Source organism: Limulus polyphemus, unplaced genomic scaffold (assembly GCF_000517525.1).
Source record: "Limulus polyphemus unplaced genomic scaffold, Limulus_polyphemus-2.1.2 Scaffold4671, whole genome shotgun sequence".
Classification (NCBI taxonomy): Eukaryota; Metazoa; Arthropoda; class Merostomata; order Xiphosura; family Limulidae; genus Limulus; species Limulus polyphemus.
Window position 1 is genome coordinate 25,468 of NW_013670281.1, and position 13,713 is coordinate 39,180.

The 13,713-nt window shown below is 37.0% G+C and overlaps 1 protein-coding gene across 1 annotated transcript in view; it reads left to right on the plus strand.

Moving 5' to 3' along the window:
- LOC111088893 (cilia- and flagella-associated protein 70-like) overlaps positions 1–13,713 on the plus strand; it is a gene marked incomplete at both ends in the record, with an annotated part of 72,555 nt that overhangs the window by 22,267 nt on the left and 36,575 nt on the right. The window contains 2 exons of the mRNA XM_022400124.1: positions 894–1,067; positions 13,406–13,486. Of these exons, the coding sequence (XP_022255832.1) occupies positions 894–1,067; positions 13,406–13,486 (255 nt within the window). The remainder of the gene's footprint in view (positions 1–893; positions 1,068–13,405; positions 13,487–13,713) is intronic.

The window sequence follows — 13,713 nt, forward strand, 5'->3', positions numbered from 1 at the left end:
GAACAAATGTTAACTTCAACAATACCCTGTGACTGCAGTTCAATTACTCATTACCTACACACACATTATCCCGTCACGTTGTCACCCTCTTATATATATATATATCAGACTACCCTATATCTAGTAATCTCCCAACTATTCCCGAAGGTTCGAGAGGTGGCGTGACACTAGTCACGTGATCTCGCTGACGCAACAATATTATCTATGCACAAAGAAATCAAGGACAAATTCCCAAAATATTGTTATAGCTAATTGGGTTTGTTCTTCACAAAATGATTTTTTTTTAACAATATTTGAAGAAAAAGATGATAGATTTTGTTAGAACATCAAACTCTGGAAATTAATGCTATAAACTGTACCTGTATTGGTATGAAAAACTAATAATTTTTTGTCATAATCAGGTCAGATGACTCTGTATCTAATCCTTTTTGTTTTACAATTTTGTTATTGTTATTAATTTTGGTGCATTACACTTTGGCTTAAATTATTTGGTGTTAAATTTTGTGTACTCACATAATTTGGTTAAAAATTATGGTGCCAAGTTAAAACAAGAGAAAAATTATTTTGTGGTGATAACTGGTATAATCTTTATTGAATCTTAGATATTTTAGTGAATAATCATAGGGATACTTTATCTTGTCTGATAAATGGAATATCCTCAATGCATTTGGGTGCTATGGCCACAGACGTTATCTGTAATGAGTTTTAATGATGACAACAAGGACTTGTAATGTTTTTGATGTATATATATATATGTGTGTGTTCTGTAAGCTTCATTCCCACATTATGAGTTTCCATCAACAATACAAATTAGATACTTATGTCCTTACAAACTTATTATATGTAAACTAAATATCCATTTATTATATTAATGTTCAAATATATTTCAACAGGATCATCTAAGTGAACTGTATGTAGATTTAGTCCAGCAAATGCATCAAGTATTGCAGCAGGATATCTTTCCCCAATCTTCTCAGGTATATGTTGACTCTGAAAAGCTTCTTCAGTTTGCTCAGGAAGCTGTAACAGTGGGGGCGTACAGAGTGGCAGCTAGGTATCACCAACAGGTCAGTCAAAATTTACTTCTGTTATGAAGTTTTCTTGGACACTATAAAAATGTTATATATATATATATATGTGTAAACAGTCCTAAACTGTATTTGTAAAAAAAATATTTCACAAAGAAAAAGCAAAAAAAATTTGGGACGTTTTGGGTATGAATTCTCACATTCGCATCCCTGACATGGAGTCTCCTAATGCTCCTGTTCTGCCACCTCTGGAGTCTAGCATTGCTTTGCATTGGGGGAGGTCCTTTTTCCACAGAGGATGTCCAATCCCTTATACTAAGAGAGGTGGAGTCTTACATGAGGTCTGATGTTTCTTCTCCTGTTGGCTCAGAGACTGAGCTTGTGAGAATTTAGACTCTTATTTTTCTGGCTCCTTCCTCTATTCAGACAATTAATCATGAGCATCATATGGGCATTCCACCTCCTGCACCATTTTTTGAAACTAGTACATCAAGTTTGTAATGTCTTGAGCATTTCTCCTGTTGCTTATAGCTCTTCTCCTTCTTTGTTTGGGGGAAATTCATTTGGCTGACTACCTAGTCTTTCCACCTTTGCCAGACATTGTTGTGCATGCTCAGAGATTTGCTAATCAATTGAGAGAGGGTGCTGAAATGCCTTGTCCTCCCCATTTATCAGATAAGCATGCATTAGCTTTCCATAGCTTAGAGGACAAATATTTAGATTCTCAGAAATTAGATCCTCTTGTTCCTGTTTAGGGTTTTAAGCTTGATGTCGCTATTCATCTAAACCTAACTCAGATTTCCTGGATTCGTCTGTCCCTTACAACAGTTTTTCATTTCTTATTTTCTTTGCAACTGTTCTCTAAGACCTACCACGGGTCTCCTGCTCAATTTTCAGATGATCTTAGTCATTTATTGGCTCTACTTTGGTAAGATTAGTGGCTTCTGCTCTCTCCTTGGTCACTTGGTTGCTTTTTTGCTGGGATCTTTTTGGACAGAGATGCCTTGCTTGAGAGATTTCAATTTCCTTCTTTGGCCCTTCAAGATCTCAGAGAAGCTCTTTTTCTCAGACATTCGATTTTTGCAGGTATTCCAGATTCCATGGAATCTCAGGTGAATGTGGCCTGTCTCCAATCTTTTCTTTTGACACTGGCATCTTGCGTTTCCTGGTATTCTACTTGATAGTTTCCTGCATATCCTATTCGTGTTTCCAGACCTCCTGCATTGACTCCACATTCTATCAGAACACAAGGGAGACTTTGCCCTTATCAGTGGGCATCCTCTGCTTGTGTGGAGCAACAGCATTGGTGTCTACTCTATGGGGTCTGGTCCTGTGGAGCTTGACTCAGATGGTTCGTGTTTGTATGGGAGACCTTTGACACTGATCAGTGAGGCATTCAGGTTCTTATGAGAAGATTGGTCCTTCATTTCACTTCTCCTCCTCCATTGTCTATCCTACTGGTTGTCTTTCCCCTCCCCAAGGATCGTCTTACACCCAGTCATCAAATACAAGCCATCCAGGATCTTCTGCACAAAGAGGTTGTTGAGTGTGTCAACTCCTCTCTTGAGGGTTTTTAATTTCTGTTTATTTATAGTACTAAAGAAGGTGAGCAATTAGCGACCTGTCATCTTCCTTTCTCATTTCAATCATTTCCTCCAGCCTCCTCGGTTTACCATGGCGTCATATCTTTTCCTACATTGGCACTTTGAACCCAGTCTATGGATGACAGTTTGATGTCGCCAATGCCTATCTTCACATTCTGATAGCAGAGTCTTCAACTCATTATATCCCTTTTTCAGTTTCATGTCCAACCAATCTACCCCACATTTGCCCCCCAATGGCACAGCAGTATGTCTGCGGACTTACAACTCTAGAAACTGGGTTTCGATACCCGTGGTTAGCAGAGCACAGATAGCCCATTATGTAACTTTGTGCTTAACTTCAAACAAACAAACAAAACATTAGTCATTGACACTCACCATTATATGTTTGGCTTCTTCTCGCTCCTTCCTGCTGCTTCTCAAAGTTTCACACTCGAACTCTTTTATCCAGAGCTGCAAGAGCTGGGTTTCTCATCAAAACAGAGAAATCTATTCTTACTCCCACATAGTAACTTGTACATTCAGGGTTATTTTTCAATTCACATTTCAGTTGACCCAACCTTCTCCTCTACACCTTCAGGCCATGGAGGAGATGGGTATCCTTGGAGTCACTCATTCCTTTGGGTCGGGCCCACATGCTTTCCCTTCAGTGGTCATTATGGTACCAATGAAACATTTGCACAAATCCACTGGATTGTTTGTTTACCCTATTGGCTTCCAGCCTGGTCGATCTTGGATGGTGGTTTTGAACAGGGACAACACAACAGTGGGTGTTCCTCTCCCACCCCATGTCCAGTGATACATCTTTTCATGGATGCTTCTCTCCAGTAATGGGGGGCTTGTGTAGGGCCTCTGGATAGAAGAGGGATCTTCTCTCCACATCAATCTTTTAGAGCTTCTAGCAGTTCAGCGAGCTATGTCTCTGGCTCTCGAATTGTTGTGAGGAAAGGTGATAATGCTTCACTCAAACAATTCCACTGTGATCTCCTAAATTTCCAAGCAAGGAGGCATTCACTCCAGGTTTCTTTGTTTTCAAACATTGGATCTTATCTTTTGGACTCACGATCATCAGATTGTTCTCCTTGCTTGTCATGTCCCAGGTGTTATGAATTTAGTGGCAGATCAGTTATCTCATCCCAACAGAGTTCTTCACAGAGTGAATGTTTCATCCACAAGTCTTTCATTGGATCTGCTCTCATCTTGGGATGCCTCAGATCGGTACTTTTGCCACTCACTGGAATGCCCAACTCCCATCCTTTGGTCTCCTGTCACTCATTCTCTGGCTTTGTGTATAGATGTTCTCAGCCAGGATTGGACAGGTTTTCATTTTACACGTTCCCTCAGATTCGTTTACTATCCAAGGCTCTTACACTGATTTGCTCCTCATCCTGTCAATTTCTTCTGGTGGCACCATATTGGCTGGGTCAGCCTTGGTTTCCACTCCTTCAATATCTTCAGGAGTGCCAACCTCTTCTGCTTTCTCTCTGGCCATCCCTCTTACCTCAGCCTCAGTTGAACATTCCTCATCCTTTGATCACCATTCTCTGGCTTCACTGGCTTTTATGAGGTCTGTTGCATGACATCAGGGATTGACCTATTGGGTGGCATCTTTATTAATACAGTCCACTTGAAATTCTTCGTTAGATGTTTATAAACAGAAATGGTATACTTATTGTCAGTGGTCTCTAAGACATGGTTTTGGTCCATCTCATCTCACTGTGCCACATGTTTCTCAATTTCTTACCTAGTTATTTGACAAAGGCTTGGTGCCTTCTCTGTATAAAGCAGCTTTGTCACCTACTTTTCATTTTGCTAGGAGTCATAAAGCTTTTGGGTCCTTGGTTTTGTCCTTGCTTCTGAAATCTTTTCAGATTATCCATCCTTGATGCCCTTTCCAGATTCCTAATTGGGATATCTTGGTGGTTCTCCATGTATTATCTCATCCACCCCTTGAACTTTGACATCATGTTCCCTATATCACCTTTCACTTAAGACTTATTTTCTTCTCTGGTTGGCTAGGGGATATCGATGTTCAAATGTGTTTGAGATTCATGTTTCCAGGACTCATTACCATTACAATTAGATTCTATTGTATCCCAATAGGTCTTTTCTTGTCAAAACTTCAGCAGCTAAAGAAGGGGATAAGGCTTTCTCTTCGATGTTATGTTGCACGTACTAAACGGTTTCAGGGTTCATGTCACCATTTGTTTATCCATTGGGATCCTAAGGTGTCACATGACTAATCCCCTTTCATTTTGACAGGTTGGGTTTGTTAGTTGGTGCGTATTGCTTACTGTGCTTACATATCATGAGGTCCCTGGTGGCTTGGTAATGTCGCTCACTGGAGGAGATTGTACAGGCTGGTATGTGGACTCGCCTAATACATTTATATCTCATTATTTACATGATTTGGAGTTTGTAAGAGAGGTGAGTGACTTCATTTCTTTAATGTTCATTTCTATTCTTTTTTCAGGGACCCTCTCATCATTTTCATTTGGATCTCACTCTGTGTTGGGTGTTGCTTGGTCAGGTATGATTATTTCCAAATCCACACTAGCTACCATTCTACCAATAAAAAATTTTCCTGATAGCAACAAGCTCTGATGAGATGGGGTGTTCCATAGGACCACCTTATGCACTTTCCAGGAGGTAAACAATTATAAATCTATGAATAATATATTATTGGACCACCACTCATGGACTATCCATGCTGACCCCTGGATTGAATAAATCGGGGTCAATATGCTTTTCCAAATAGGGAACGTGGCTCACCTATTGCACTATCTTTGGAGCATTGTTCCTCAGGTCTCCCTAGTTCCATGGAAGTTCTTACCACTCCCAGTTTCCAATTGCTAGAGTGGTGGACAGAGATCTATTACTCCTGAGAGATGCGTGAACTCATTATTCCACTCAAGAAGAAGAGGTCAAAACTGGGTGCCCTCCTACCAGTAACCTTGGATGGTCCTCCTAGATGTATGGTAGGAGCAGGACCAGCCTATATGGGTATCTCCTCATAATTCCGGCTCAGAGATGACTCTTCACTATCCAGTTGCATTGTACTTGGCCCTTCTTTTTGGTAATTATCTTCATTTCGTTGATCATGCTTGAACATAGTTTATTCTACATCCTCCTCATAATTCAGGGAGCAGGAGGTATTGCCTTACCTCTCAGGTTGGGAATTTAGGATTGCTGTTCATAATCCCAGGATGGACAATCTCTGTTTCTTCAAGCTGAGTGAGATGTGAAAAGTTCCATAATTCAGAGTTCGATTTGTTGAATTTTGTGCTTCTTCGGGTTGGAGCGAGGGTTTGTAGATCATACCCTCACTGGACTCTCCACCTTGTCAATGTTGGATTCCAGCTAAAGTGTGAGAAAAGGTAAGTGTGTTTTGGAAGTTAACATTTTCCTATACCAAAAAATGTATTTCCAATAATTCTTACCTCTTCTCATACTCTCCTCCTCATGAAAAGGCCAGTTTCGGGTCTGTTAATTTGGACCATCTCAAAAAGTAAATAGGAAGTAATAACAGGGAGCTTATATACAGATCTGTGATAAGGGTGCATTGACATAGTTGGAGAGAATCAAAAGATTTAACAATATAGTGGAGTATAAGGGCTGGAACAAGTGAGGTAAGATTCATACCAAGCCTTTGAGAGACAGAGAAGAGAAACTTTCGTCAGGATAAAGCTAAAGTGAGAGAAGAGATAAGTATTATCGAAAATACATTTTTGGTGTAAGAAAATGTTAACATTCAAAATGACATACTAATTTTATAAATCTCCCGTAAATATAATTTGAATGGATTTCATACATAAATCCAGAAACACTCATTCAAAGTTTAAAATACATTGTTTCAATAAAATATTGTTAATTACATAAAACACTAAGTAATGAATATGTATTTTTTTAACTACAGTCATAATGAGAATAAATACAAGTGTCAAGATTATGTTCTATATACCTTGTGTATGTTTATGATAATTCTATCTAAGCATTATAGCTTTTTTGATGTTTTTAAACATTTTATAATGACTTGTTTTATTTTTACAGTTATACAGATCCTCTAGATCTGTACATTATTGGTCTTTTAGAATTCTATTATGCATTTTCCATATACATGTTTTTAAAGAAAAATTGGGAAAATTGTTGTGCCAGAATTTTAATATTTTAATTTTTTGTTAGCTTGAAAAATTATAGTTTTGATCATAAGAGAACATGTTTTTTTTGCCTTATTATTATTATTATTATTTGCCAATGTGCTTACTTTTCAAACCAGATTTATTCACTGTCTGCTTATAACGTAACAGCTTCTGGCTCCGGTAGAAATGGAATAGCAACAAGACTCATTATTTCACACACATGAGTTGATTCGATTACGGTGATGCGAACCCTTACTTTTAGCCATTAAAATCTACTAACCTTTACATTGTCTTTCCTTGGGTAATTTCTTCCAGTTACCAGTGTAGTAGTAGTAGTAACTTTTGTGCAGTTTACCATATTTCCTCATGTGAATATTACTTTCTGCCTCCCTCTAGTACACTCACAGCCTGCATTTTCCTGCTCCTACTGCACCTTGTACTGAAACAATGTTAAGAAAATATTTTAAAACTGTGTGATTTATCAAATATTTCAATCTGCATGATTGAAAATATTCTATCATAACCAAATAAAACATTAAGTATAACAAGTTTATTTTTGTTATGATATTTATGGTACTGTATGTGAATTTCATATCCTACTGATAATTTCAGTTACTTATAAAAAATTACAATTTCATTCATTTGAAATATCTTGCACTACTTTAACTAGAAAATAAGTAAAACTATGTTTTCTCTCAGATGTAGTGTAATTATTTCCATTACTTATACCCTTCCTTCAAAATTCAATACCTGTCAGTATTGAAATAGAAATATTTATGAAAATTACAGGTACACTGCAGTTTCAAGTAATACCTTTTATACCTACAATTAACATTGAGATCAAATCCTTTTATGTTTATTCATATGTGGCTTAATAATTATGTTCTTTGTGTAATTGATCCAGTTGTGTTATATAGCACTCAAGAATGACGTCGTGTAATGTTCTTAAAAAGGTGTGGAACCACACACATCTCTTTATTTATACATGTATAGAGCTATATACTTATACTTCCATTAAGAATTGTCACATACACTAAAAGACTGCTTGGTAGCTGCAGTCTAGTAAATTGCTGCCATCCAGGTGCCAGTAAACATTTGTTACACACATCATGAAATATATAATTACTGTCAGAATTTAGCAACATTAAGAGTAAAGCTAAAATTTTCATAGGTCAGAATTAATATTTATGTTGTTATTATAGTATATATCAACACACTCCGACCAAACATGACTCCCTCGTTGCATATGGAGAAGCTAGTTTTACAACTCATAGTTATCATTTCAATTTTTACAAATTGGTGATGCACTAGGTGTTACATCTACTGTCACCAGCTGTCCTAACTATATTGATTGAACAGATATCATCCAATGGATATCTTGGGTAAGGATCACAAAGCCCTTTTAGTCCAGTTAATCTTGAGATCAACACACTGTCCTAGTTTCAGATGACTGAGTGGTAATCGTACAATGTAGAGCATACACTCTACAATACCTAAATGCAAGGGTTGCAACACCCTTTAAGCTGAGTTTTCAAACTCCTAGCTCTCATTTCCAGTCGTGCCATTTGGTGATGTACCAGGCGTTATATCTACTGGCACCAGACATACAAGTTTCATGGTAATCAAGGGACAATTATACAGTGTAGTGCATAGATCATATGGTGAACATCACTTGGTAGTTTGAAAAGCAAGATCATATGGTGAACATCATTTGGTAGCTTGGAAAGCAAGATTATATGGTGAACATCACTTGATAGTTTGGAAAGCAAGATCATATGGTGAACATCATTTGGTAGTTTGGAAAGCAAGATCATATGGTGAACATCATTTGGTAGTTTGGAAAGCAAGATCATATGGTGAACATCACTTGGTAGCTTGGAAAGTAAGATCATATGGTGAACATCCCAAACTACCAAATGATGTTCATCATATGATCTTGCTTTCCAAGCTACCAAATGATGTTCACCATATGATCTTGCTTTCCAAACTACCAAATAAAGCAAGGATTGCCACCTCTCTTCCATCATGATTCCAAAGTCTGTGACTATCCTTGCTCTCTTTATCAAGTTTGATTAAAATGTTGTTGATGGCAGTTCTTTGGATCATTGAGCTGTGTCTCACCTCTAGATTCAGTGCTCCTCTATCTGACTCTTTCTGAACAACACAATAAGTACTCACAGCCCTTTTGTACTCATCTTCGGGGCTGGAGTGAGATAAAATAGATGTTTTGTCCCCATCTGATTTGACTGTCACCTCTTCTGATTAATTTGAGCTTCATAGGCCACATATGGATGCGAGTGGTTGATATGTCTTGTGTGCTTTCATGCCCTCTTTATTATTATAACTCGTACATTAATGGATCAATTTCTTATAGCACAAAACACAAGATGAAGTCTTGTTCAGCTGTAGCAAAGAGGGCACATACAAAGCCACACCCAGACTTTACTTTGATCCATTAATTCGTGCACTGTCATATCATTAACACCTCTTCTGTTGTGTGGTGGCTTTTCTAAACTATTGATGTGCAACCCATGTACTAAAACTAATGTAGATCTTAAGCACTTCACATATTCTTGTGGACACTGTGGGTATAGAACCATACATAATGTCTACAGGGAATAACATGTGTCAGCTAAACATCAACATTTTTGGTGAACAACCTATTTATCTCTGTTCAGTTATGCAGTTCACCATCATGATGTTGGGTAAATGTTCATCCCAGTTGATTCAGTTGGCATTAACAAAACTTGCAAGAATACCTTTGACAGTCTGTATTACCCATTTCATTAAACCATCAGACTGAGGATGGTAAAGTGAATTGCACATCTAAACCACACTCAACATCTTACAGAACTCAGAGAACAGTTAGCTATTAATTGAAATAGTTAATGACTATGAGTATATATAGATAACCTTGTTCCATCTTTGGAAGAAACAGCAATATGTAGGACTATTCTCTGCAAACGAGTTATTTGCTGAAGTTACCCAGTTAACTTTGTCATTTTTTCTGTGTGGTATACACTTTACAGTGTTCACCAGTACTGAATGTTTTAACACAAATGTGGTTAGAAGAATGCTGTCAAATGTGACCACAAGTGCATGTTACATCTGAGTCACATCCAGTTTTTGTGTTATTCAAAGTTTAGTGAATCTCCTGCCTCAAACCTCTGTAACTCAGGCTCAAAACCACTGCTCAGTGGTTATCTTCCCATACTTATAACTACTCATACAAGTTCCATAGATTACTTGCATCCATGCTACATTCCTCAATCTGAGCCTGCCATACTATTCTTTGCTGCATGGACAAAAGTGCCTACACTAGATTGGAGTCCTATATTTGCTTTTATCGAAGATTCTGAAGTGTTAATTGTGATATTCATCTACTCCCGTGTTATAGCTTGTTGTAGCTATTGCACAAATTAACAGACATTTTCATGGTTTCAGTTTCAAATCTACCTTTTTCGTTCATGGAATGCCATTTTCAGACTCTCAGCCACAGCCTCAGATGTTAACAAATACTAAGATGTAGTTGACATAAATCAAGCTATTAATTAATTAAGCTATTGAAAGTCATAGGTGTATTACACAAGTTGAATGGCTTGACGCAAATTTCAGACGAGTTAATTCTCATGATGAAAGCAGTCTTATGTCTACTCTTGTCATGCAGCTCATCTTGCCAGTATCTAGATGCCAGGTCTAATGTATTGAATCAATGGGTTCCTTTCATTGCATCCAGACATTCCTTTTTCCATGGTAGTGAAAAGGCATCAACACACTGTACCATGTTCTCCTGCCTAAAATCAATGTACATCATGGTCATACTATCCAAAACTACAGACTTCTTATTTTCTTGTTACTAATTGGAAGTTACCATTTTGTATTACTTCATATCAGAAACTGCCTCAGTATGAGTGAGGCATCTGACACCTAGGTGATGCTGCATTATCTCATTGGATAGTCCTTACACAATCGTGTCACGAGTCATCTGTGTAAGCAGTCAAGCTCTCCATGGTTCCCTTCTTCAGTGCATTGAATTTGGTCTGATGGATTGCTCTCTTTTCAACTGAGTCAAGCCTGTGGAACAACTCAGTGATGACTGTCTCGAAGCCATACAGTTATTCCTCATCTAAATACTCAGTAGGGTCTAGGGGCTGGATTGGCTAAACTTTCGACTAGGCATTGTACAGCCTGTTCCATAACCCTACTATTCCAGGCAATTACTTGTTTGAAAAGCTTCAGAAATGGTCCATATCCTCTTTTGCTATACCCTTGAATATCTGAGATGTGATCTTTTTTCCCTCACTCATGATCAGATACTATCCTCCATGACTTCTTGACCATAAACTGTGTCATGTACTAAACATTGTAGTCACAACAAAGGGCCTGACAAGTGTTAGGCCCCTGCTCTAGGGTGCAAATCAATTAAGAGTACTTGGCAGCTCATTTATTAGCTTCGCACAACCCCTAGCTTCTTCAAGACCCATAGCTTTCTGGGCAGTATACCTCCTAGCATGGAAAGGCTCATCACTGCTCCATGGTCCATTCACTTTACCACTCAATGTCACCTTCTGGTGAAATAGCTTCTATGTTCTTGGGCAACTTCGACCACAGCTGGTATGGACTTCCCCTTGACCCAACATCTCTCTTGGATAACCACCTGCTCTCAGTTACTAACTCTCCCTCTTGACCACATATCCTTCAAGTTGTGCAAAATCTTAGTTCCTTTAAGAAGCATTTATAAACTTAAAGGTCCTAGGTCAAGCAAATAGTAATACACACTTTAGTAAAAATATCAAACCCTGTAATACAATTTCATAGTCATAGCACCCAAATATTCTCCCTCCTTTCCAATCTGTGTTATATCTTGGTAAAACTGAGTTAACTTTATGGCAAGAGGTTAGGTCCACTTAATAAAAAGAAGATTCATTCAAGATAATGATTGCAAAGTAATGCTTCATCTCTGAGTAGCTGAGTCATGAAAGTGAAAGAAATAAAGAAACTGGACAAAAAGTGAAAAACGAAATAAATGATCTTTATTATATCACCCATAAAACACAAACAGTGTGTGCAATTGCTTTTGATGTGTTACAATTGCTTTTACTGGATCTTCTATATTTATCCAGCTGCTCCAAATACCAGACTTACTAAATCCAACATTCCTTACTTCACAAGAAACACTTTATTTATCCAGAATGACTAGCGCTACCCACATTTTTGGTCCTTCTCATTGCAACTAAGTGAGACCATAATCTGTTGACATCCTTGTACAAGGTACAGTTTTGAATCATACTGATCATGGGCAAAACAAGTATTATCTACTCAAGAATAACAAAGGAGCAAAGACAGCAAGAACAAAATGATCTTATAAGCTTTCTTAATCACATGTTACGTGAAACTGCAAATAAACAGAACAAAGAATAAATTCAGAATAAATAATATAACAAGAAGATAGAAATATATAGTATATTCATCTACCACATCTGCATTTATTAATTATACCTTTTTTATGCATAAAAATATAACATGTTTAGATATGTAGCTGAAATTGCAATGTCAAAATTAAAGTGTTTAAATTAATAGGCTTAAAATTTGATAAAAATCACATTAAATGCAGATGTTTTTTTTTCATATTCCTTTTAATTTGTCCAGTTCCAATTCAAAATCTCAATGGATAAATTAAGAGGAGTGTGGGAAATAAAACATCCTGCAGTTAGCATGATTTTTATCACAGGTTTAAAGCTTATTTGATTGTAATGCTTCCACCCACTTTTGAACATTGGAACCATAACTTTTTCAATATCTAAATTGACTGTATGTGAATGGCCATTGAATTATTCCTTCTATGTGTTGATCAAAGTGAAAAACTAAAACATTAGCCTGAGCATTCAGTTTTGTGCATACTTTTATCAAGCTATGGACCATAAAGGAGTCACTTTATAAAGGTGCTGGAAAGATGTCTTTTTCAAGAAACGTTTAAGTTGGAGTATTGTTTTAAACGTTTTTTCAATGAAGATGACAAACAGTAGATAAATGTTTTGTAACCTGTGACTAGATCCTTGATAAAAGCATAAGTCAAAATGTCAGGTAGAATAAATAAACATCTATCTGATTTAAAAAGTTATAAAAAACTGTTTTAAACGTATTGTTTGTGTGAGAAATTCAAGCATTTGGTTGTTTTTATTGATAAGGGATGGTCTGCTTTTTCACTATACTTTTCTTTGCATATGTTGCATTCTTGCTGCTGGATAAATTTGTATATTTTCTTTGGTAAAGCAACTGGTTTTAGAGCAATCTATATGTTTGAGAGCTTTTCTAATTGGTTCTGGAAGTACAATAACTCAAGTAGGTAAACCAGATCTCTCTGTTTATTACGTAATCTTACTTATGAATGTTCACTTTGTTTGTGTGGTAGGTAGTGAGTGTGCTTTAAAAGAGGCTACCTGTTCAGATCATGATTATCTTGATTTATTTGTCATCTGTTGATATTCTCTGTTCCATTGAAATCTGAATCAGTATTAGCTTTAGGTATACTCATGCCTGGAAATGTAATCAACTATACAATAAGATATTGCCTGTTAACATACTGAATTGTTTGGCAAATTGATTTTCAGTTACTATTTATATACTTTTTTTACAGAGAATTGCTGAGACACATGACCATCCTGACTCTTGGATAGATTATGGAGTCTTTTGCCTTCTTCAAAACCAGATTGATAAGGTAAGCATGTGTCTTTTGTAACACACATAGGACTCTAGAACTGAGTCATTGTTTTTGGCATTTAATATTTGCATAGAGAATCCTTTTTTACATCAGCAGTGACAATTCTGTCCAAAAATGGTTCACATGCACTATGCACCAGAAGAGACGAAGCAACATTCACATGTTGGAAACGATGATACTCGGAGAGTTCGTGAGGCACCCAAACACCTTCTTTATGGAGTTTT